The sequence below is a fragment of the Pan troglodytes genome, chromosome 7, assembly GCF_028858775.2.
Source record: "Pan troglodytes isolate AG18354 chromosome 7, NHGRI_mPanTro3-v2.0_pri, whole genome shotgun sequence".
Lineage (NCBI taxonomy): Eukaryota > Metazoa > Chordata > Mammalia > Primates > Hominidae > Pan > Pan troglodytes.
The window spans coordinates 17399701-17425155 of NC_072405.2; the positions used below are offsets into that span (position 1 = coordinate 17399701).

The window sequence follows — 25455 nt, forward strand, 5'->3', positions numbered from 1 at the left end:
GGCTGCAGAACAGTGGATATTGGTGAACTGCAAATGCTGCTGCCTGATCGTTCCTCTGGAATTTTTGTCTCAGAGGAGTACCCAGCCATGTGAGGTGTTAGTCCGCCCCTACTGGGGGGTGCCTCCCAGTTAGGCTACTCGGGGTTCAGGGACCCCCTTGAGGCAGTCTGCCCATTCTCAGATCTCAAGCTGCGTGCTGGGAGAACCACTGCTCTCTTCAAAGCTGTCAGACAGGGACATTTAAGTCTGCAGAGGTTATTGCTGCCTTTTGTTTGTCTATGCCCTGCCCCCAGAGGTGGAGCCTACAGAGGCAGGCAGGCCTCCTTGAGTTGTAGTGGGCTCCACCCAGTTTGAGCTTTCTGGCCGCTTTGTTTACCTACTCAAACCTGGGCAATGGTGGGCGCCCCTCCCCCAGCCTGGCTGCTGCCTTGTAGTTTGATCTCAGACTGCTGTGCTAGCAATGAGTGAGGCTCCCTGGGCATAGGACCCTCTGAGCCAGGTGCGGGATATAATCTCCTGGTGTGCCGCTTGATAAGCCTGCTGGAAAAGCACAGTATTAGGGTGAGAGTGACCTGATTTTCTAGGTGCTGTCTGTCACCCCTTTCTTTGACTAGGAAAGGGAATTCCCTGACCCCTTGCGCTTCCCAGGTGAGGCGATGCCTTGTCCTGCTTCAGCTCACGCACGGTGCGCTGCACCCACTGTCCAGCATTCCCCAGTGTGATGAACCCGGTACCTCAGTTGGAAATGCAGAAATCACCCGTCTTCTGTATCACTCAAGCTGGGAGCTGTAGACTGGAGCTGTTCCTATTCAGCCATCTTGGCTCTACCCCCGGCTAATGTGATAGTATTAAGAGGTGAGGCCTTTAAGAGGTGATTAGGCCTTGAGGGCCTCTCTCTTATAAATGGGATAAAGGCTCTTAAAAAGTAGCTTCATGCAGCATTTGGCTCTTTTTGCCCTTCTGCCTTCTACTGTGTGAGGCACAGCATTCCTGCCCTCCAGAGGACACAGTGGCTAAGGCTTCATCTTGGAAGTGGAGAGGAACCCTTGCCAGTTAGCTGGTGCCTTGATCTTGGACTTCCCAGCCTTCAGAACCATGAGAAATTAATTTGTTCTTTTAACAGTTACCTAGTCTCAGATATTTTGTTATAGCAGCACAAATGGACCAAGACATGTGTCTCTCAAGGAGTTTTTCCATTTCATCCAAGTTGTTAAATATAGGTGTCAAGTTTTTCCTCATGCTTCCTTAGTATGCCTTTTACAGGACTCTGTGTGATATCACTTTGCACTCCTGCTATTGGTAATGTGTGTCTATTCTCCCTGTGTCTCTTTTCTTGATCACTGTAGCTAGAGGCTTAGCATTTTTACTGATCTTTTCAATTAACTATTTCCTTTTCAATTAACTGTTTTATTTCCTTGATTTTTATATTAATATTTATTGTTTTTGGCTAGGCACAGTGGCTCATGCCTGTGATCCCAGCACTTTAAGAGGCTGAGATGGGAGGTTGGCTTGAAGCCAGGAGTTCAAGACCAGCCTGGGCAATAATGTAAGACACCCATTACTACAAAAAATTATAAAAAATGAGCCTGGTGGGATGGCATGTGCCTGTAACACCAGCTACTTCAAAGGCTAAGGCAGGAGGATTGCTTGAGCCCAAGAATTCAAGGCTACGGTGAGCTGTGATGACATCACTGCACTCCAGCCTGAGCAACAGAGTGAGACTCTGTCTCAAAAAAAAAATTATTGTTTTCTTAGTTCTGCTTACTTCAGTTTTAATTTGCTCTTTTTTTCTAAGTTCTTAACATAAATTCTTAAGGCAAAATATTTATTTTAGAGCGTTTTCCTTTTTAATATAAATATGTAAGTCAAATTTCCCTCTACTCATTGTATTACCTGCAATATAAATTTTAACATATCATGTAGCCATTTTTCAATTAGTTTAAAATGTTTTCTAACTTCCTTTTTTTAATTGGATCTCTGTTGAACCATTTGCTATTTGGTGGTATACTCTTTTGTTTCCAGTTATTTGTAGATTTTTCAAATAGAGAAGTGTAGAGAAAGGAAGACCTTCACAGGGCTCCCTTGGTTTACTTCTTATGCCTCTGGCCCCTCTCAAGGACTCAGTAAGACCAGAACTTTTCTTTTCATCTGGCAGCTCATGTTTCAAAGCCTGATTTATTTTCCCCTAAGACCCAGGTGTGATGTCTTCCTACCGAGGACACTTGGAGGCTGGCCACACCTTGAAGGGCCAAGTCTTGCTTTGCTTGTGACTTGCTTTTTCTATGGACAATCGGAAAAAGTGCCAGCAGAGGGGGCCAGTGGTGCAGATAATGGGACATCACCATCCAGCTTTAGAACGTCCACTTCCGGCTGAGCTCAATTGTAACCATTCAACAGTGCTATTCAACCCCAAGGACCAAAAGATTCACTTTTTGTATATATCTGAGGTGGATAAGACTTCTGAAATAATTCTGAGACTACTCATCATTCTCACATTTATTGAGGGGTCTGCCTATTCTGGATGCTGGGATTGGTATCGAGACTCTAAAGAGGAAATTTACAGTCCAATTGTGGAGTCAGGATATACATGGGAAAAGACAACCATCTGTTCAAAGGGGCGGAGACAAAATTAAAATAGAGATAGGTAGAGGGAGAGACATAGAGAGAAGATTGGTCAATGGATGGCTGAAACCCCCTGCCCAGAAACTCTCACTGAATTGCCCTGGGGTGGGACTCTGGCATAGATAAATGTTTAAAGCTCCCCAGACGATACGTTTACACTTAGCAATTTAAAGTTTGGTAACTAATTTCAAATTGGCATTTGGACTGGTCCAGAAAGAGCATCACACATCCAGCTCCTGAGGATGTGGACGTTGCTTAGATGGCTTTTGTTGTATATTCTTTGGTTCCAATCATTTGTCTATTCAGGTTTTGAAAAAAATACTGACATAAGTTGCATTATTTCTTGAACCTGAGTTAATATTAAGCTAAGAAATCCTTTTTAAAAAGTATTTTGTGTCAAAGGGATACAAACTCTGTTAGGAATCTGTCACAGGGACCGTGCTTACAGGAGTAATTTATGTCTTGGCATGTTGCCAGGGATAATTAAGGTGCAGAAATACTGGTTGTTTGCATGGAAGGTAGCTATCTGGAGACAGGGGAGCAAACCAGAAAGGCATCTTCTCCTAAAGGTGAAAATAAAAAGCAAGCAAGACCATAACAAGATGAACTCAGACACATCTAATTGGGGAAAATTTGTTACCGGGAAATTTATATTATAAGGAACAGACGGCCTTTTGTGATTGTAATCTGTTTGCTTCTGATTCATGGGAAGAAAGGCAGCAACAGAGATGGGCACCAGGAAGACTGAAGAGGCAAACTGGAACATTTGGTAATGGTCCCAGACAGTTGTCCCTCTTGAAGAGATAGCCAAGCTTTTAGCTGCAAGCTGATAAAGACCAAAGCGAGAGCTTTGAAAGGGGGTGAAGCCAAGAGGGTGAAATCTGAAGTCTGGGGGGTTTTAATATATGAAAACAAATGATAGAAAGATGTAAGGATTTCTTGCTTTTCAGTTGTAATGGGGGAAATGGCTACATTATTTAGGAACCGTAGCTTTTCAAAATTAGAAGGAAAGCCCCAAAGTAACAGATTAAGAAATTTAATAGGCTAATAATGGCTATTTATTTTCTTTATAAAGAAGTGGGTTCCAGGCTGGGCACAGTGGCTCACGCCTGTAATCCCAGCACTTTGGGAGGCCGAGGCGGGTGAATCACCTGAGGTCAGGAGTTCAAGACCAGCCTGGCCAACATGGTGAAACCCCATCTCTACTGAAAATACAAAAAAAATTAGCCAGGTGTTGTGGTGGGTGGCTATAATCCCAGCTACTTGGGAGGCTGAGGCAGGAGAATGGCTTGAACCCGGAAGGCGGAGGTTGCAGTGAGTCGAGATCGCACCACTGCACTCCAGCCTGGGCAGCAGAGTGAGACTCTGTCAAAAAAAAAAAAAAAATTGGGTTGCAGAGGGAGATAAAACATGAACTTCAGCTTAAATGTCGTGAGCAAAACCAAAGCGCTCTATGCATTTTCAGCATCTAGTCATTGTGTTTCCCAGAGCAGATACCGGGCTTGGCACGTACTAGATGCTAAAAAGTATTTGTAGAATTTAATTGAATTGTGACAGAGCACTCCAACCATAGGTTTTGGGTTTGAGCAGAAAACAGCATCAGAACTTTTAATTTTTCAGCAAACATGGCAAGTGACAGCAATTGCAAATGCCAAGAACACAAGCAACTATCACGGGCGTTTTTCAAACTGTTTCTCAGAATGCACCTCTAAAGAGATCTCCGTGTCTCCGGCAGGGGGCGCGTTAGGATTTCCTTAACACCGTGGGTCCGCAGGATAAAAGTGAAAAAACCGTTTGTTTAAGAGGCAGAAGGGCAAGACCAGGACAGATCTGTGTTCTCAGACCTCCTCCACTGTGGCTCTGACAAGGAGTAGGTGGAGGAGGCACTGCAGGGAAGAGAGAATGAACAGTTCCGACCACTCCAGCGCCTGGACCTGCTTCTTGTCATAGGAGGAGACACCCCCGATTGCTGAAGCCCTCTGGCTCTGACAGCAGAGCCAGATGCTCTAAGAGACACGTGCTCTCAGTCATGTGTCCCACCAGCTCGGGGGCGACATAAGGTCATGCCTCTCTTAATACTTTATGCGATATAATTCTGAGCCCCATTTCATCACGACAAACCTTTCTCCTCTCCCTTTTTCACCAAGACTCGCTTGTCCCAGGGGCTGCCCCTCACAGGTCTGCTCTGCCCCTTGAAGTGGAGGATGTCACCCCTCCATGGCCTGGGTTCCCAGTGTCATGGCCCCTGTGATGGGGCTCACCCAAGTCCCACAGTCTGGCCTGTCTGGGATCACAGCATTCCGGCAGTTAGAGATGCTTCAGTAGCGCTCATCTGGGAAGGAGCCAGGAGCCCTTTCTTCTGGAAGGCTTCTTGGCCCCATTACAATCACTTGTCCACCCCTCCCTAGCAATCTCAGTGGGGAGTGGAGGGTCTGGCTCCGACAGAAGAAGAGGAGTCCTGACTTGCCTTTCCTCTCACTCACTGAAAGGGGCCATGCTGGCGTCTGTCTCAGGAAGACTCACTGTCTCGTCTGCTAGAAATAGAAGTGGCTGGAGTCTTTTAAACACAAATTCTCTTGCTTAAAAGAAATCAAGTTCTGCCTCTCAGGGTGCCCTGAAACATTTTCATGATGGTTCCATCAGCTGTGTCTTTTCTGAGACAGAAAGAGAGAGAGAGAGCACGTAGGCAGCTTTGCAGAACAAGGTGGCTAGTTGGGAGCCAGGATCCAGGAGGTGACCCCGCTGTCCTTCTGTCCCCTGAAGAAAGTGGGCAGTAGGGCCTCCTGCCTTCCTGCTTTGGGCCCTCTGAAGGGCTGTGCTACGTGGAGGTGACCTGCCAGGGGCCCGCCCAGAGATGAGAGGGGACTGCAGTCGCCCGCCTGGCTGGAGCTAGCTCTGGGCTCACATGGACAATGGGTGATGGCAGGCCACTCTGGGTGGTGGCATGGGGCGTCAGGGACTGGGGCCTTCTGCAGGGCTGCTGGGTCTTGCATCTGCTCCTGCCCCTGAGCCTCAAATTCAGAAGCTGTGATTTCTAGGCCCTGTTCTTAGACTTGACCAGAACATTCTGAAAAGGGGAGATGGGGGCAGTGCAGGAAAGGAAGGCTGGTTCATGTGCTTGGATTTGGTGACGATATCCCATCTTAAAAATAACGTCCTGCGTTTCACTGTTTCTTGCACCTTCTCTCTTTCTTGGCCTTCTCCTCATTTCTCTCTCTCCCTTCCTCTCTCTCTTGCTTCCTCTCTTCCTCCCCCTCTCTCTCCCCACCTTCTGTTTTCTACCCCTGGTGCTTCTGACATGGGCTTCATTGTGGGTTTGAGATAGGAGTTGGGGAGGGCTGGTTTTGCAGGGTACAGATCACAAAGAAAAAGAGATCACATCTTATCCCTGCTGATAAAATGAGATGTGGTCAAGAAGCCGATCAAAATCTAGCAAAACCAAGATGGGAACAAAGGCAACCTCTGGTCGTCCTCACTGCTCATTATACGCTAATTATAATGCATTAGCTGCTAAAAGGACACTCCCACCAGCGCCATGACAGTTCACCAGTGCTGTGGCAATGCCTGGAAGCTACCCTATATGGCCTGAAAGGGGGAGGAACCCTCAGTTACGAGAATTCCCTGCCCCTCTCCTCGAAAACTCATGAATGATCCACTCCTTCTTCAGCATATGATCAATAAAGAAATAGCCAACCAGCAGTCCCGGGCTGCTCTGCCTATGGAGTGGCCACTCTTTTATTCCTTTCCTTTCCTAATACATTTGCTTTCACTTGACTCTGTCGGCTCACTCTTGAATTTCTTCCTGTGCAAAGCCAAGAACCCATGTGGCCTCCCAGGCTGAACCCGGTTTGGGGGTTTGTCCTGTGACAGGTCTGTCAAGGGGAACAGAGCCCAGAGCAGATTGGCAGAAATATGGTGCCTTTTACCCAGCGACTCAGGTGTGTGCGGACGCCATATGTGGCCACACAGGGGCAGTAGGACACTGGGCAGAGGCTGTGCCCGTGCCACCTCGCATGAGGAAGCATCATCCCTCATCCAGTTTGGCACAGCCTGAGGCTTGGATATGGGGTGAATCCAATATGGCGCAGGCAAAGGCCGGGCCTCACTCTTGTCTGACTTGCCCTCCATCTGTGAAAATGTTTGTGCATTCCCCAACAGATTTATATAATATACATGTCTGTACCAATATATTATACGTATTTAGAGCACATTGAAAGCAGAAAAGAAGAGGTTTAAAACATTAATAGAAGTTCTCGTCTTTATGCCTGTGTGTGACAAGGTTTCATTCTGTGGCCCAGGCTGAAGTGCAGTGGCGTGATTGTGGCTCACTGCAGCCTCGACCTCCCCAGGTTCAGGTGATCCTCTCATCTCAGCCTCCTGAGTAGCTGGGCATGTGGGTAGCTATTTTTTCTACTTTTTGTAGAGATAGGGTCTCTCCATGTTGCCCAGGCTGGTCTAGAACTCCTGGGCTCAAGTGATTCTCCCACCTCGGCCTCCCAAATTGCTGGGATTACAGGCGGGAGCCACTGCACCTGGCCTCTTCTCTTCCTTTCACTCCATGCTGCATCATCTTGGTACTGCCCCGTGTCTACACTGCAAGTCAGAGTCTGCTGGTCAGGGTGTCCTTAGGGCTGCAGGCTGATGGGGTTTTGCAGGTCCACTCTGGATGGGGTGAGGAAGAATGAGAGGTAATCACTAAGATCCCATCTGCAAATAGTCCAGTTCTCCTCTATTTGGGGGCCCAGGCTAAGCTGGTACTTCTCCACACTTTGGATGTCAGGTTTGGCCATCTGACTTGTTTAGACCAAGGAAATGTGAGCAGAAATGATATGAGTCACTTCCAGGTGGGGGCTTTAAAAGCTGGGGGTGGGGTAGAGAGGAGAGGAAGAGGGGACAAAGAGGAAAAACAAATATCCCCGTTGGGTGTGACTGCCATAACAAAATACCATAGACTGGGTGGCTTAAATAACAGACATTTATTTTCTCACAGTCCTAGAGGCTGGAGGTCCAAGATCAAAGTGCTGGCAGGGTTGGTTCCTTCTCAGGCCTCTCTCCTCAGCTTGTAGGTGGTGTCTTCTCCCTGTGTCTCCATGTGGCCGTCCCTCTGTGAATGTCTGTGTCTTAATCTCCTCTTATGCAGACGCCAGTCAGATTGGATTATGACCCACCCATATGACCTCATTTTACTCTAGTTACCTCTTACATAGTCCCATTCTTAGATGCTGGAGATCAGGATTTCAACATGTGAATTTTTGGGGGTCATAATTCAGTGCACAATAGCAAGTGAAGCTTTATTCCCGGTGGTGGCAGCAGGCAGAGGTGTGGACAGACCTCTTGAGAATCACCAGCTTTCCAAAGCCGTTCCAGCTACAGCGGTGCAAAAAAGGCCCCCTGCTGAGCTGGGTGAAATCCGGGCCACTTTGGGGATGAGCTCTGTGAGTCACCTCTTCTCACAGCCTCTTCCCGGACACTGCCTGTCCCCGCCCTTCTAAGGGTTCTGTGAACCCTTAGTTCCTGAATCAGGTCCTTTCCTTCGTGGAAGACTGAGGGGGCTTCCACTTTCTTGACCAAACCCAGACTGTGCAGAGGCGACAGGTTGGAGACGCATTTGTCCTGCTCCAGGCCCAGGTACCCCTCCCAGATGAGGCCGAGAGTGCAGTGGGTGGGGGCGCAGAGGTGAGCTCCCTGAAAGCCCTCCCTCCAGGCCTAGGCCAGGCCCACCTGGGTGGGTGAGTCTCTGGGAGCGAGACAAGGAGTGTGGCTTGTCATCTCTAACTCAGGTTTCCCTTGGGACTCTGGCTGTTCTTTAGCAAATGCCCCTTAGCTTCAGTAGTCTTTGCATGGAGAAGCGATTAAGAGAATGAGCAGTGCAGGGCTTTCTGTTTAACAAATGGCTCAGGAAATACCCTACTGTCCTGCAAAGCTGCACCAAGCCTCACTTTCCTCGTAACCATCCTGCAGGCGGGAATGTTCAGGGCCAATTTATCTCCTGGCAGCGAGTGGTGGATGACGGATTCTTACAGCCTGCAAACACCTTCATTTTTTTATGATCAAAAAATAAAAAATAGACAAGGGTGGGGCATGGTGGCTCATTCCTGTAATCCCAGCACTTTGGGAGGCCGAGGCAGGCAGATCACTTGAGGTGAAGAGTTTGAGACCAAGCTGGCCAACATGGTGAAACTCCATCCCTACAAAAATACAAAAATTAGCCAGCTGTGGCAGTGCACACCTGTAGTCCCAGCTACTCAGGAGGCTGACGCAGGAGGATTGCTTGAACCCATGAGGCAGAGGTTGCAGTGAGCTGAGATCCTACCACTGCACTCCAGCCTGGGCAACAGAGCCAGACTCTGTCTCAAAAAAACAAACAAAAAGAGATGAGGTCTCTCTATGTTACCCAGGCTGGTCTTGAACTGCTGGGCTCAAGCAATCCTTCCATGTCAGCCTCCCAAAGTTCTGGGATTACAGGCATGAGCCACCATGCCTAGCTAAAACACCTTTTTTCCCTTTTAATTTTTAAAAAATTGATGTATAATAATTGTACATATTTATGGGGTATATAGTGATGTTTCTGTGCATTCCGTGTCTAGTGATCAAATCAGGGTAATTAGCATATCCATCACGTCAAGCATGTATCCTCAAAGAAATGATAAATGTTCCAACGCATCTGAGGTTTCTTTTCCTTAATCAATTTCCTTTGGAGACCGCCTAGCTGTCTCCATTGCTGTTTGCTTTGAGCCTGTGAACAGGGTACTTAAAAACAGCCCTGTCTGTAACCTTCAATCTGCTGAGCAGCTCCCATCAGATAGGGTCTGGTTACCACAGGCCTGTCTGCTCTGGTCACTGCCAACTTCCTCTTCTTCTGCCTGCCTCCTTCCCCAAGTCGTCTAGGCCACAGACTTCAGGCTTAGACATGGAGAAGAAGCCCGTGGGAAGTGCTTCTGGTCTTGTTGAGAAGTCAAAAGGGTGTGTGTAAATGGAGTTTACCCCCTTTCCAAACATAAGAGAGATGAGATCTCTGGGAGGCCAAGGAAGCCACAGTTTGACGTCACCGGCCATGGGTCAGGGCACCTGGCCACCCTCAGCAGGGCACCAGCAGCTAATGTGGCAGCAGGCCGAGTCTCTGAATGAAGAAGCCACACCACATCTGAATTGTCACTCCCCCTCTCCCCATACTCTAGTCACCACCTGTTCAGTCTTGATCTCTCCTGGACTCACCCTAGCAACCCCCAGGTCACGTGGAGACCACTGGCCATGCACCTACCTCCAGCTCCGTTGGCTCTCCCGGCCCGTTTCCTCTCATCATCCTTCCCTCCTGACTCAGTCCAACACTAACGTTGCTCCTTTGCAAAAAACATTCACTTTTGCTGTTTCCGTTCTCTGCCTCCTGCTTGGCAAATCCTATCTCCCACTGTCTGCCTGGTCTTTGTCTGTATTGGAACTTCTAAATATTGCTGAAAAAATCAATCACTCCACCAGGCTTGCTGGACACACCCCACGTTTATGACCACAGCCTCAAATGGGCAATCCCGCCCAGACCAGACGGTCCATCTTCGCTTTCCTAATTACCTCACCCGTTCTCAGGTAATTATTTGAAAAATGTCTTTGCAAACCTCCAATATCCCACCTCCTCCGACTCACTTCCCTATTTCACAGACAAACAGGAGCGACCTCACGGGCTCCCTTCCTCTGTGCCACTGATGTGTTATTGAAAAGGGGTCCTGATCCAGACCCCAAGGGAGGGTTCTTGGATCTCGCACAAGAGAGAATTTGGGGTGAATCCACAGAGTAAAGTGAAAGCACATTTATGAAGAAAGTAAAGAAACAAAAGAATGGCTGCTTCACAGGCGGGGGCTGCTTGAATGGGCATATTTCTAGTTATTTCTTGATCATATGCTAAACAAGGGATAGATTATTCATGGATTTTCTGGGAAACGGGTGGGGAAATCTTGGAATGGAACAGAGGGTTCCTGCCCTTTTCAGACCATGTAGGGTAACTTCTGGCCTTTGCCGTGGCATTTGTAAACTGTCACGGGGCTGATAGGCGTGTCTTTTAGCAGCTAATGCATTATAATTAGCATATAATAAGCAGTGAGGTAGATCAGAGGTCACTTTCATTGCCATCTTGGTTTTGGTGGGTCTTGGCTGGCTTCTTCACCACATCCTGTTTTATCTGCGGGGGCTTTGTGACCTGTGTCTTGTGCCGACCTCCGATCTCATCCTGTGGCTAAGAACGCCTAACCTCCTGGGGATGCAGCCCAGCAGGTATCAGCCTCATTTCCCCCAGCCTGTTTGAGCCGCAGTCGCCCTGGTTCCAATGTCCCTGACAGTATCAGTAACGGGCACCCCTTTAGCTGCACCCTGCCTTCTTGCCTCAAGGAAGAAGTGCCTGGTCCTGTTCTCTGAGCCGGGTCTCCACTCGCACTCTGCCGGGGGTTCTCTCCCCTCCTCCAGAGCTGCAGTGCTGTGGCTGCCCTCTTTCCTGTGCACATCGTCTCTCTTTCAGCAGGCACTGACCTATCTCACATGACAACACCTTCATTATATTATATGACGTTATGAGAAAACCACAAGCCACTTTCTGGACCTTATCTATGTCCTTGTCCAGCTCCTTGTCTCTGCTCCCTTTATGGCACATGGATGCAGCAAGGTGGCCTTTATCTCCTGCCTCCTCCTCAACCCTGGCCTTACCACTGAGCTGAGATGGCCATCTCCCCCATCACTGCCATCACGGTGTACGAGGGGCTCCCTCTTGCTGAAGCCAGCATCCACCTCTCTGTCCTCTTCTTCCTTGATGTCTTAGCAGCGCTGGTGTAGACGACTCTCTCCTTCAAACAGTTTCTTCCTGAAGGCTGCCGGATGCCCTGTCCACCTGCTTTTCCTTCTACCTTACTAGCTGGTTTGTTTTGCTTTGTTTTTAGTTTTCTTTTTGTTTGTTTTTTGAGACAAGGTCTCCTTCTGTCTCAAAGGAGCAATTGCAGGAGCAATCTCAGCTCACTGCAGCCTTAACCTCCTGGGCTCAGGTGATCCTGCCACCTTAGCCTCCCGAGTAGCTTGGTCTACAGCTACCTTTTTTTCCTAAGTACCCTCTGACCATGCCTCTTTCTCTGTCAGATATTTAAATGTCAGGGTACCCAGACTGCATGTTCACACTTCCACATAGACTCGAAAGCAAGCTAACTCACAGAGGCAGAGAGCAGAATAGGGGACTTGAGGCTGGGAGCAGGGCGTGGGGATGTGCTGGTCCAAGGGTTCAGGGTTTCAGTTAGGCAGGAGGAATAAATAATGAGCATTTGAGGTGATGGATATGTTAGTTAGCTTGTTTCAATCATTCCACATTGTACATATAGCAACATTTTGTACACCATAAATATATACAATTAGAATTTGTCAATATCCAGTGAAAGTAAATAAATGAATAAACACACACTGGAGTCCAGAGGCTGCCGTGCGCAGCCCTCTTCTCTCCTACACTCCTTTCCTGAGTTTACCCAGGTAGAGGGTTTTTTTTTTCTTTTCTTTTTTTTTCTTTTTGACTGTCTTGCTCTGTTGCCCAGGCTGGAGTGCAGTGGTGCGATCTCAGCTCACTGCAACCTCCGCCTCCCAGGTTCAAGTGATTTTCTTGCCTCAGCCACCCAAGTAGCTGGGACTACTAAGCACCTGCCACCACGCCTGGCTAATTTTTGTATTTTTAGTAGAGATGGGTTTCACCACGTTAGCCAGGATGGTCTTGATTTCCTGACCTCATGATCCACCCACCTAGGCCTCCCAAAGTGCTGGGATTACAGGCGTGAGCCACTGTGCCCGGCTGGTATGATGCTTTTAATATTATCTAAACATCTGAATCCAGACTCCCAAATTTGTGTCTCCAACATTGGCCTTTTCCCTGAACTCCAGGCCCTGTGTCCAACGCACTCCCCACTTGTATTAAATTGACATTTAAATATACCGTGAACCAGCACCACTGCTGCCACCCCTCTGCCCGCATTCATTCTGAGTGAACAGCACCCCCTCTTCATCCAGCTGCCAACAGGAGGGCCATCTCTAGGTCCTCCATTTCCTTCACACTCCACATCCAAATTGTCCCCAAAGTATGTCCCCAAAGATGTCCCTAAGCAAATACCCGTCAGATCACTCCTCATCCCCTCCGCAGCTGCTGCCCCATCTAGATCACACTCACGTCCACTGCCCCTGCCCCTAATTGCCCTCTGGGCTCCCCTTTGCCCCTCCTCCCCACTTACTCTCTACACAGTACTTCCTACTTCGATCTTATGAAAGTTTAAATCAGATCACGTATCATTCAAAAACCCTATAAAACCTCCTGCGCCACTCGAATACAATCCCAGCTCCTGACTCTGCCCTACCAGGCTGGAGAGCCCCCGCCAGCCTCTGCAGCTGCCTGCTGCGCTGGCCTCCCTCTGCAGACCTCGGGGTCTGGGACTATCTTTTCCTTCCTAGAGCACTCTTTTCCCTGACCTCTGCACAATTGCCACTGCCACTGGAAGAGCTTTCTCCAGGAAGCTTTGACCACCTGGGAAAAGCAGCCCCCTCCACACCTGGCGCCGTCTCACATTTTATCTTCTCTGTGGCACTTAGAATGGTTGGATTTGTTTGGAGGCCACATTCATTTCCCTCTGGGCTGCAAAAGGGCATGTGTGGTCCCACTGGCAGGGTGGAAAGGCCCTGGCTTCTTGAATGCCCTTTGAACCACATGGTCAGGGCAATGGCAGATTCCCAAGTACCTGCTCCTCACCCACCTCACGCCCACGCTCCCCCAAGCAGCTTATACTGTGTGCTCTTTGTGGAAAGAGACATCACAGGCACTCCTCTTGGTGTAGGCAGGGGATATCATCTCAAAGGATGGACAGAGATCTGCAATTGTTGTTCAGTGGTTCCTTCCACAAAATGGGATTAGTGACACCCGCTTTGACCCTCTGACTTAGGTCTTTGCTGAGAACACAGAGATGGGATCAGTGAAAAACACGGCCTTCCCTCACCTGCTTTGTCTTCCAAAGGTTTCTCAAAGTGTCTTTAGACCACCTGTGTCCATCACCTGGGGCGTCTGTGAAGCCCGGAGCGACACAGCCAGAATCCCCGGGGCTGGAACCCAGTACTTCTCCTGGGAATATGCATTTGTAACAGCAGCCCAGGTGACTTTCATGCATGCTGGATTTTGAGGTTTAAGAGGTGCTTTAAGTGGCTGAAAAAATTTCAGGCATAAGATCTCAGAGCATAATATGATCACCTTTGGAAAAGGCCACTGGAGGAGAGTGGGTTTACTTTGGCTCTGGCTTCTGTCAAACTCAGGAATCAAGCCTGCATTTTTTAATTCTACCTCAGCTTACCTGTGGAACTCCGGATAGTAAGAACCACCAAGCAGCTTCCTCAAGGGGAAGATACAAGGAAGAACAGTGATTTGGGTGAAACTTTTTCTCCTTCCCCTGCCTCCATCTGGTTGCAAAAATCTTCCTTCCCTCCTTCCTTCCATCTGTTGTTCATCCATCCATCCGTCCATCCATCCATCCATCCATCCTGTGTGTGCTATAACAGGGACAAGCTAAAAGGACAAGCATTCTTCTCTCCTTTTATTTTTATATGGATATCTTCTTTTGAAGTATTTTTATTTCACTTTTTCTAACAGCAATATAGAAACAAATAATCATAAAAAATAAAAGTATAAATCGTCCATTGATTATGTAATAGCACTTGGTATTGCTACAGGGTGTGGGTCTTGAACTCGGTCAGGCATCGTCAAGCCTGCTCAGGCCCTCCAGGCCTCTTTGATAGCTACTGAGCCCCTGAAGGCATCAAGACATGACCACGCACGGCAGTGTTGGTGGAGAGTTTGCGTTTTACACCCAGCGATGCTTGGGGATGGCAGAGAGATGGATGGATAATGAGCACAACTGGAAACAGCACTGTACACATGTGGTGAGCCAGGAGGCTGGGAAGGAGGTTAGGCCAATGTTGCTGCTGACTCATAGACCCACAGAGAGCAGGGACTTCACAAAGCTGAATTAATGTGGTTAGTTGTGTTCACTGTGGAAAGTAAGGAAGCCAGTCAACACTGGACGATGTTTAGAAAACATCGCTGTCCCCCTCCACTTCTCATCTTGGGTCACCTCCTCATCCCATAATAAAGTTCTCTTAAGATAAACCAAGCAAAATAGCTCAGACATTTAACCTATCCCCAAACATGTGTCTTGATCTTAGTTTCCACCCAGAGAATGAAGAAAGCAAGTAAGCACTGGGTTACCCAAGCAACTAAATCACTCAGTTGCATCCATCTTAATTGGACTGACTACATTCAACTAAATCTTTCCATTTTCGCTGAACCCAATGGTTTCGGTTACTGTAATGACTGATTTCCAAAAAGAAAGAAAAACCTAATTTGGCATTTTTTTAGAATATGGGATGGGCTTTCCTGCATGGGTTCAAGGATGTTTATGGCATGTTCTCTGTCGTGTGTGTGTGTGTGTGTATGTAGGTCAGCCCGAGACCTCAAGGGCTTATCTGGAAGGAGGTTGGCAGGAAAGGAATGCGTCTTCAGGACTTGGCAGTGTTTGTGCAGAGCTCTGAGGAAGGACAGCACTACATGGTCCTCAGGCCTGCAGACTTCATTGCACAGAGCATGGCAGACAGTAGATCTTGGCTGCGTTGTTCTACCTACTTTGAAGGAGGCATAGAACTTCTGGCTCTTTGAAATTTTAAAAAAGAGACCAAGTTCTTTTCTGTCTATTAGAGATCATTCATTTGCATTGTCCTACTCTCAGCCCACAAAAGAAAAGCAACCTCTCCCCTATGTGGGTCACGATGTGTGGGTGGACACGGGCCCCACTGAGATTACACAGGAAGAAGTCACAGTAGACAGCAGCCAGATGCCGTGCGTAGACCATGGGACAGTGATTAGTGACACATGCCCTGTGGGGCCACTGTCAGTGCCTTGCTCCACATTGACCCAAATGTTCTGAATTGCAATACTCTGGGAGATGTGGGTGGGGGCTGAGTTGGAGAGTAGAGGGGTTGGCAGTGTGCAGGTTTGGCAAAGCATCACGACCATCTTTGGGGTTCAAGTTCATCGACATGTGATCTACTAGGCATTATCAATAATGGTTTCACACATCAATATTCTATAGCCTAAACAGCTGTGCAACCTGAGGGAAGTCCTTCTCCTCCCCCAGGTTTCACTTTGCTCCTTTACTAATGAGAGGACTCGACTAGATGACACCAAAGGTCAGAAACACTCCTTATCTTAGGATTCTACCGGTCTGGCCGAGGGACCCCTGCCATGCGGTATGACCCCACGATGACCTCCCTAACCTGCTGGGGTCTTAACTTGCTGATCCTCAAGCCTGTTGGGAGGGAGAAACTCTCAAAATCAAATCCTATGCACTGTAGATGACCTATACAAGTGACTTCCCCATTTGGACAAAAATCAGTTACTAACAAGTGAACAACACATCAGTAACAGTCTCATTCAAATAAAACTAGTTGTTTAGGTCAGGCACAAAATCTCAGAGGAGGCTCAGGATGGGCCTCTGGGCTCCCTCGATTGTCTTTCCGGAGAGGGCAGTAAGGTGACACCACCAGAATCCACCAGCAGGCCCGGTCACGCCCCTGCAGGAGAATTCAGTTATGGAAAATGCTTTCAGGACCTGCCTGGTTCAGTCACCAGTGGTCTCCCAGGCTGTTGCCCTGGGGTGTGGGTGGCAGTGAAGAGGCTCTTTGGAGATGCATGTGGCCAGGGGAGACAATGGGGACATCTGTGCTTGTTGCACCCAAGCTACGCTAGTGCCCCCATCACATGTCCCAGCACACGCCAGAATTTACAATTTACACAGCCTTGTAGTGTCAGGCTCACCAGAGACACTGGCTGCCAGCCACTGGGGCTGCGTCCCCAAGTGCCCATTTGTCATGCCTTTCGATTTTCCCTTCCTAGTAGCTCCCTGTCAATGTTGCTTAGTCATGTACTTAGGGTGAATTTGAGACAATACTTAGAGGACAGCAACAGCACGTGAGACAGGCACATCTGACATACCTAATTTCCCCCAAGGCCCTTGCGGGACAGCCTTCTGCAAGAATGACAGCTTTCTTGGGGGGGGGGCCTCCCTTTGGGAATCCCAGTTCATAGCACCAGTGATTCCAGGAAACAGGAACGTGACCGTGGAGGGATGGATTATGGTGGGACCCAGGTCTCATTTAACATCTTGGTTGGAGCGGCCCTTCTGCAGAGCTCTTTGGGTAGTAAGCAAGAGCCAGTCACAGAGACACTGGCATCCACGCCCAGGGCCCCTGGGAGAGCACCACTGAATAGGTCCTGGGGCCCTTGAGTCGCCAGTCCCAGGGACCCCTGCCTCTGGGAGACCCACTGGAGTAACTTGGCCTCAGCTTCCTCTAACACCCCTCCAGCCCAAGCCCTCCGCTCCAGCCCCTCCGCCCGGTCTGAGGGCTCCTCAGCAGAGAGAGAACCTCCGAGAGTTGATGTTCATCTTGGTCACGCCAATAAGCTTGAGTGGTGTGGAGAGGCTGAAGGAGGAGGCAAGAGGGGAGTCACAGAAGAGGTCGGCCAGCTCGTCCCGCTCCTCCAGCTCATAGGTGGCGTCGTTGAGCATCCTCCTGTGGAGGCGGCAGGTGTGTTCGATTTTCAGCTTGTTGATGTCGCCGCGCAGGCGCATGAGCTGTCTGGCCAGTTGCTGGTCCTGCAGCCGCATCTCCGTCTGGAAGGGAGGGGGAGCAGGCAGGGTCAGCAGAGAGTGACTCCAGAGTCCCTGACAGGCACAGACTGGTTAGCAGGGCCCTGACTAATGTCTTAGATCATTAACTGGTCCATCTAGAAATATTAGCACTTTCCCTGCTCAGGGAGGTGAAAAGACACAGAAAGCAAGGTGACAAATGAGGGTGTGCTTGCAAAACAATACTTTGTGCTAGGCTAGTTGCTGTACCTAAATCCTTCTGAAAGACATGCATATTGGTCCTGGCTAGAAGATACTTCCAGTGCTTTCTCATTGTTTAGACTTTCATTTAGACGGAGTAAGAGTATAAAGGAAAACATAGGGTGACAGCTATCAAATTCAGGAGGATGGTTGCCTGTAGGTGAGAAGGAGGGACTGTGATTGGGAAAGGTATATGGGGGCTTTGACTGTGATGGCCATGTTTTCTTTCTTACGCTGGGGAGTGTCATGTTGTTACATTACTCTAAACGTTTTAGAATGCCTGAAATATTTCTTAGTAACGTTTCAAAACAGCCAAACAAAAATTGGTTCCTAGGTGCTGGGTGTTTTATTATGAAACAGTTCTAAGGCCTTTGGGTCTATTAACATGCAACAGTTAACCGTCACTACAACCTGTGAAGTGATGTCACCATCATCACCCACAGCTTATAGAGGAGGACGCAGAGGCACAGCCAGGGAATTAGCTGTGTCGGCTCACAAAGCTCATCCACAGCCGAGCTGGGATGAGGAAGCCGGACAGCTGGACTCCAGAACCAAAATGACTGACAATTAAGTTCTGCTGCTCAAGGACGAGCTGCAGTGTGGTGTATGGAGCTAGCAGAGTGCTTAGTGACCTTGTAGAAGGTTCCTAATATTTTTAGTGGCTTGATGTTTCCTATTGATGTGTAAACAAAAAGTAAAATCCTAAGCCCCCCAACTGACTGAACAAGCCCCCTCTTCATCAAGAGGACCCCAGAGAAACCTGAAAACTGAATTCCCAGCCGTGATGGGATGGAGTTCAGACATGCTTTGTTATACCCCCCCTTGCTGTTGGAGTTTAGGCACAGCAGATCGGCATTAACATTGAAATAGAGATATAAGACTGACGAAACAGACTCTTTGTGGCAGTAAGGTAGCAAATTCCTGCCTCTGGTATAGCGTCACATAACAGGTAGCAAACCCTGAAGAAAATAAAAATATTTTACCCTGAAGTATATTTCTTTAACATATTTTGAAATGGCCCTGCAAAACCATCTCTTGTGGGAGATATTTACATCTGTAGAGCATTTCCATTAATGCAATCAAGCCTTCCCTTTCCAGGCCTTTCCAAGATCTAGGAGAGATTAAATGAGAGTCTGGCAATTTTAAGGTCTGAAAAGAGACATTTACCATCTATTTTCTCTAAAGGCTTCTACCTGGAGGCTTCATCTACATAACAAGAACCTTGGCCTCCACAACTGTCCTTCGTCTTAAGCATTTCTTTCTACTGACTTCAAGTCTTTAGGCAAAACTTAACTCTTTCAATCAACTGGCAGTAAAAATATCTTTGAATCTACCTAAGACCTGTAAGCACCCCCACCCTCCAAGCCCCTTCAAGATATCCCACGTGTTTAGGCTGAACCAATGTGTACCTTCTGTGTATTGAGTTATGTCTTTGCTTGTAACTCCTGTCTCTCTAAAATGTGTAAAACCAAACAGTAACTGGACCACCTAGGGCGAGCTTTCTCAGGACCTCACGAGACTGTTCCCTGGCCCATGGTCACTAACACTGGCTCAGAATAAACCTCTTTAAGTATTTTACAGAGTTTGTTTTCTTCTGTTAACAAAGAGATGTGATAATTATTTCTCACCTGGCTTCACACTCCCAGTTTCCCAAACCCACTGTAAACCAAAAGTGTCTGAGACAGGTGTCAACAATTTAGAAAGTTTACACTTTGCCGAGGCTAAGGATGCACACCTGGGAGGCAGGTCTGTGCCTTTCCTCAATGATGATTTTGAGGGCCTTAATATTTAAAGGGGAAGGAGTGGATATTGGGGGAAGAGGAAGAAATTTTGTAAAGGTGTGGGTAGATAAGAGACAAACAATTGCATTCTTTTGGGTCTTTGATCAGCCTTTGGTTGATCAGTCTTTGATCAACCGAATACACAATTTACATGTGTGTTTAGGGTAGAGGAAAAGTCACTTGTGTCTTAGTCTGGCTCACTGAATCTGCATTTTTATAGAAAACATAAACACAGGGCACGTGAAGCAATCAGGTATGCATTTGTCTCAGGCGAGCAGAGGGATGACTTTGAGTTTTGTCCTTTGTCCCGCACCTGAGAAGATGAGATGTCAATTTACATTGCCAGGGTGAAATTCAACAGAACTGTTTTAGGGTACAGATCTGGGGGCCCAACACGGAAGTTCTTTGTGGGCCAATTGTGAGGGAGGTTTGTAGGTTTTATCTTTGCAGCTATCTTATCTAGAAATAAAATGGGAGGCAGCTTTGCCTGATGCAGTTCCCAGCTTGACTTTTCCCTTTGGCTTAGTGATTTTGGAGTCCTGAGATGTATTTTCTGCTCATGTTTAACCTTGATGGGCCTCACAGCCACTCCTGAGGTACCAGCAGGACAGTCTGGGTCCATATTTTACCAGTCAGGATGCTAGCTGGAGCTCAGAGGGCTGGTTTCTCAGTTGTGACATGGTACAAAGGGACTGGCTTAGTGCAGAGCGCCTTCTGTAAGCAACACTTTGTCACTGAGACAGGTTGCCAGCTGCTCCTACTTGACTCGAGATCTGAATCCTTCTCACTATTTCCTCTGTCTCCACTTGTAAGTGGTTATTTAGTATTTCTGCGACATGCTCGGCTGTGCCATTTACCTAGTGCCTGGAGCCAAACTGATGAGAAAAATGAGCCCTGAGATGCCCTGCAGTTATGCAAATGAAGGCAATGTTCTCACTTTCTCCCTGTTAGGTTTATAATAGAGCACATTGCAGGGTAGAAAAATTAAGTGACCTTGCCAGCGAGCATCTCAATGTTCTTTTTTTCCTCTCTCTCGTTTTTTATGCTCTTGTACAGATCTCTTTTCTCCTGATTTCATATATAAGAAAAATCAAGACAGAAAGTCTTGCTTGGGAGTCAGCAAGGTATCTAATGGCAAAATTGGGATTAAAGTTCATAGCCACATTCATTAGTTTACTTTTCAATCCTTGGGCCTCAAGGATTGAATAAACTCAAATTTATTGCTAATTAAATTCTATTGATATAGAATAGCACCAAATTAATGATGACAGGGTGGCTGGTCATTTGTTTTTTAATGGTGTCCCTCACTGAGCCTGGAACTGAGCTAGGTGCTACCTAAACCGTTCTGAGGAGATGGGGGTCAAACCTGCCTGAAAGATATTGTCTGCGAACACCCATTGCCTTAATACAGTCATCTGTCACTTCTCTTTGGAGTGTTCTATAATTTGACAATAGATCTTTTTGAAAAACTAGGAACCCTATGGTTTAGATTTGAGCTTTGGCCCCGGGAATTGCATCTTTGGTGTGAAAAGATCCTTTGAAGTCGGGGAATTTGGGGTGTGGCCAGGTGTCTAAGACTATCTGTGAGATGCAGGCTGTGGCGGACACATGTCTGTGGGGGTAGCAGGAAGGAAGGGGCTGTTTTTCTATGGCTGACAGATCTGGTCAAAGGTCAGAGAACAATTTAGTCTTTAAGACCTATCAGAGGCAGCTAGAAAGAGGGCTGACAGTAAGGCCTGTGTCAGTTTCCATGGACTGGACAAAGGCCGCCTGGATGGCGTTGCCTTGCACGCCCATGCTGTGCACATGCATTCAATTCTGCGTAAGGGTGAAAAGAGAAAGAAAGCTGCAGCTTCAACAGGGATGGCGATTCCGGCCGGTCTCCCTGCTTGGGCTCTGAGAGAACATGAGGAGGGGGCTGGGAATCGCAACTTCCTCAGTGGGCTTTGGTTCTGAGGGCATCTCACAGCGTGAGCATCTCGCTAGGATGCACTATGGGTTCTAACATTTAGATGCTCACAATACATAGTGTGTTGGGATCCCTGCACACAAATCAACAAATTCATCTCCTGCCCCAAAGAACAGGGTTTGTCCCCGTGCTGCGGGAGCCCTGGCTGTGCTGGGCCCATGCTCGGCTGCTCCCTGGGCCACACAGACATTTTGCAAAGGTGACTTTGCACCTTAAACACTAACTTGAGCCCCGATTAAGAGGTCACTCTGCTGTAATTGAACCAAATCCACATGAGTTGCCACAGACTCGGAAGAAATCTGAGCAAAATGTGCAAGAATAAGAGGCTTAATTTGTTTCTAGAATTTTTTTCTAGTTGTGATAAAATCCATACAACATAGAAGTTATCATCTTACCCATTTTTAAGTGTACAGCTCGGTGGCAATTAAGTACATTCATGTTGTCGCGCAACCACCATCCATCTCCAGAGCTCTTTTTATCTTTCTAAACAGACACTGCATCCATCAAACACTAACTCCCCATCCCCCTCCTCCAGCCCCTGGCACCCACCCTTCTACTTTCTGTCCGTATGACTACTCTAAGAACCTCACAGAAGTAGAATCACACGGTATTTGTCCTTTGTGACTGGCTTATTTCACTTAGCATAATGTCCTCTGGTTTCTGATGGCTAAGAAGCTTTTTATAAATTAATCTTTTTAGAGATTTGCAATGAAGATATGTCTTTGCTGGTCCTGTGTGGAGTTAGTCGGGAGGACGGCGGTTGCCAGGGAAGGCACAGAGGGCTGCGCCAGTTCAGGAGAGCAGGTCTGAGCTGGGGCTGGAGTCCCTCCTCCTGTTTTCCCTTCAAGCTCTGCCAAGGGGCCCCTTGGAGGCGGGGATGACAACACAGCCCTGGCTGCAGCCGCACACGTTTGACATAGATTGTTTCATCATGTTTTCCCACAACTCTAGATGGCAGGTGTGATTTTAGTCTGTCTTATAAGGAGACTGTCTCGGAGAAGTAAAGGAACTGCTCGTGGCCAGCCAGCCTATGGCATCTGGACCACACTCGGGCCTGTCAGCACCCAGAGCTGGAGGACTCTCCCAGGCTCCTGTCTGCTCAGAGGTGAGCTGGGCCCAGGGGTGGCAGAAAGGGAAAATCCACAGCCCTGGGTTAGAACCCAGGTTCAAGCTGAGCTCCACTCCTCACTCGTTGGGTGGCACGTCACTGCCACCTGGAACTTCTGTGTCCTCATCTACAGAATAGAGATAAGGCCTCTTCTCATCTCTTGCAAGGACAGTGAGAATGAAATTCGACAACAAATAGCATGGCAGAAAATATGAACTACGCTGGCCAAATGAAAGTAAGAGGTACACCATCACTTAAGTCCTTTCTCTCCAGGCCAAGGCACAGAACATGGAACCCAGCAAGGACCTCCCAGTTTTAAGCCCTCATTAAAAGCCTGAAAAGCTGGCCAGGGTGACTCAACTCTCAGTGTGGGTTTCATGCTGTCTCTGGCAAAGGCTCTACCACAGGATGTGCCAATTTCCAGTCCCCGCTCCCAGCGTGGCCTGGTGTCTCTCTGAGAACAAAAGCACTTGCTGAATTCTCAGAGGTGCAGCCTGTAATCCCAGCAACCCCATAATTAGGGCACAGAACTTGTTGAAAGGGAAGAGATGTCATTGGTCGGGGGCTGTCCAAGCACTGTGGTGACAGGGTGTCCCCACCAGGCTTGGAAGAAGGGAAGGGCGGCAGCCACACGTGGCCCCTTTGAAACAGCTGTGCTTGTGATCTGTGCTACAGATGTTTGGTTTTTTTGAGGCAGACAAGAATGCTGGTTAAGATGTGAGCCACTGCACCTGGGTGAAGTGTTGAAATGTTCTAAAATTATATGTGATGATGGTTGCACAACTCTGAAAACACTAAAAACCACTGAATTGCTACTTCAAATGGGTGAATTGTATGGTATGTAAAGTTTATCTCAATAAAGTCTTTTTGAAAAAATTTTAAACACCAATTAAAGAAAGAGAGCAAGAGAGAGAGCCAGGTTGTTTCTCAAGGTAGAAGGCAAACCCCCAAGAGCAGGATTATGTCACTAAAGATGGTAATTAAATGGCTCTGGAAGAGGACAGAGATTTCCTTACTTCCAAGCTTTACGTGGTGAGGGGAGGGTGTGGCAAGGGGGCTGGAGGAGACGGGCAAGGCGGCCCTGGAAGAAGGACCCAGAGAGGAAAAACGCAAGGGGAAGGTCAGCTGAGGACATTCAGATCATAGAAAAGTCTAAGCATCAAGGCAGTGGTTTGCTGGGGGGTCTCTCTGGACCTGGGGAGTCAGAAGAGCTGACTCCTACCTCGGAGCTGGGTGGAATAAAACAAAAGCCATAAGAAAGGTGTGGGAAACAGCATGGCGGGTCCCGGAAAGTCAAACAGAATTACCATATGACATGGCAATGCCACTCCAGGTACACACCCCAAACAAATGAAGGCAAAAGCTAGAACCAGGATTTGTACATCCACGTTCACAATCACCAATAGGTGGAACCAACCCAGTGCCCTCCACAGATGAATGGATCCACACAATGTGGCCTATCCATAAAGTGGAATATTATTCAGCCTTGAAAAGGAAGACAATCCTGGCACATGCCATAACATGGATGAATCTTGAGGACATTATGCTAAGTGAATTAGCCAGACACTAAAGGCCAAATACCTTAGGATTCCACTTAGAAGAGGTTCCTAGCATAGTCCAATTCATAGTGATGGAAAGCAGGACAGTGGTGCCAGGGGCTGGGGAGAGGGGATGGGGAGTTAGCATTTAGTGAGCACAGAGTTTCCATTTGGGAGGATGAAGTTCTAGAGATGGATGGTGGTGACAGATGCACAGCAATGTGAATATATTTAGTGAACTGTACATATAAAATGGTTAAAATGGTACATTTTATATTATACATATTTTACCGACATTTAACAACAGCAGAGTCTGCAAATTTAGAGCGATCAGTTCAATCCAGTTTGCCCAGGACCTACCTGGTTCTAGCACTGAGAATCCTGCATCCAGGGGACCTCCTTAGTCCTGGGCAAATAGAGATGGCCGGTCAGCCTGCCTGCAGCAAGCGTGGCCGCAGGTGCTGGGGAATGAGGGCCCAGCCTGGACAGTTGGAGGGTGGTCTCAGTGATGTTGTCTCTAGCCTGAGTGACACTGGAAGCTGATGAGACCCTAAAGAGTAGTCTGGGAGGTAGAAGGGCCTCTCTGGGGGGTTACGGGAGATGGGGGCCACAGAAGGAAGGTATTGGACCAATTGGCAAAAAAAAAAAAAAAAAAGAAGAAGGATTTTGTTCTTTGCCAAAGGCCCGAGAGGCTGGCTGGGGTGACTCAACTCTCAGTGTGGGTTTCATGCTGTCCCTGGCAAAGGCTAGTCTAACATAGGATGTGCATTTGGGAAAGGCAGCATTTTTGTGGAATTTGCATCCTTACTCAACATCCCCTGGCTCATCTGTGTTCACTTGCTTGGTCTAAAACACTGAGTGATTTTTTCACATTCAAGGGAAGCAAATACTCTTACTCTTAGTTGCCAATGAGATCTGCTCCAATACTTTCTCTGATCCCACGGACTGATGTCTATGGGTCTGAAACTGCCCAAATATTTTAGGAATTAAAAATTTAAAAAAGGACATGTACTATCATCAGAGTGAACAGGCAACCTACAGAATGGGAGAAAATTTTTGCTATCTATCCATCCGACAAAGGGCTAATATCCAGAATCTACAAAGAACTTAAACAAATTTACAAGAAAAAAACAACCCCATCAAGAAATGGGCAAAGGATATGAACAGACACTTCTCAAAAGAAGACATTTATGTAGCCAACAGACAAATAAAAAACACTCATCATCACTGGTCATTAGAGAAATGCAAATCAAAACCACAAGGAGATACCATCTCACACCAGTTAGGATGGTGATCATTAAAAAGTCAGGAAATAATTTGCTGGAGAGGATGTGCAGAAATAGGAATGCTTTTACACTGTTGGGAGTGCAAATTAGTTCAACCATTGTGGAAGACAGTATGGCGATTCCTCAAGGATGTAGAACAGGAAATACCATTTGACCCAGCAATCCCATTACTGGGCATATACTGAAAATATTATAAATCATTCTATGATAAAGACACATGC

General features: G+C 47.6%; 1 protein-coding gene and 1 long non-coding RNA gene across 4 annotated transcripts in view; one reads left to right on the forward strand and one right to left on the reverse strand.

Annotated features, from left to right (window-relative positions):
- LOC134810656 (uncharacterized) overlaps positions 1-25455 on the forward strand; it is a 39239-nt gene that overhangs the window by 12760 nt on the left and 1024 nt on the right. The gene's annotated exons all lie outside the window — the stretch shown is intronic.
- Positions 14203-25455, reverse strand: part of FAM167A (family with sequence similarity 167 member A) — a 45684-nt gene continuing 34431 nt past the window's right edge. The window contains exons 3-4 of one of the 3 annotated variants that reach the window (XM_016959092.4): positions 17089-17336; positions 14203-16236 (exon numbers count right to left, since the gene is read on the reverse strand). In XM_016959092.4, coding sequence (XP_016814581.1) covers positions 16134-16236; positions 17089-17336 — 351 coding nt within the window. In that variant the 3' untranslated portion in view covers positions 14203-16133. Of the gene's footprint in view, positions 17337-25455 lie in introns of all 3 variants that reach the window. The other 2 variants (XM_016959094.4, XM_016959093.4) reach the window with 2 other exon arrangements.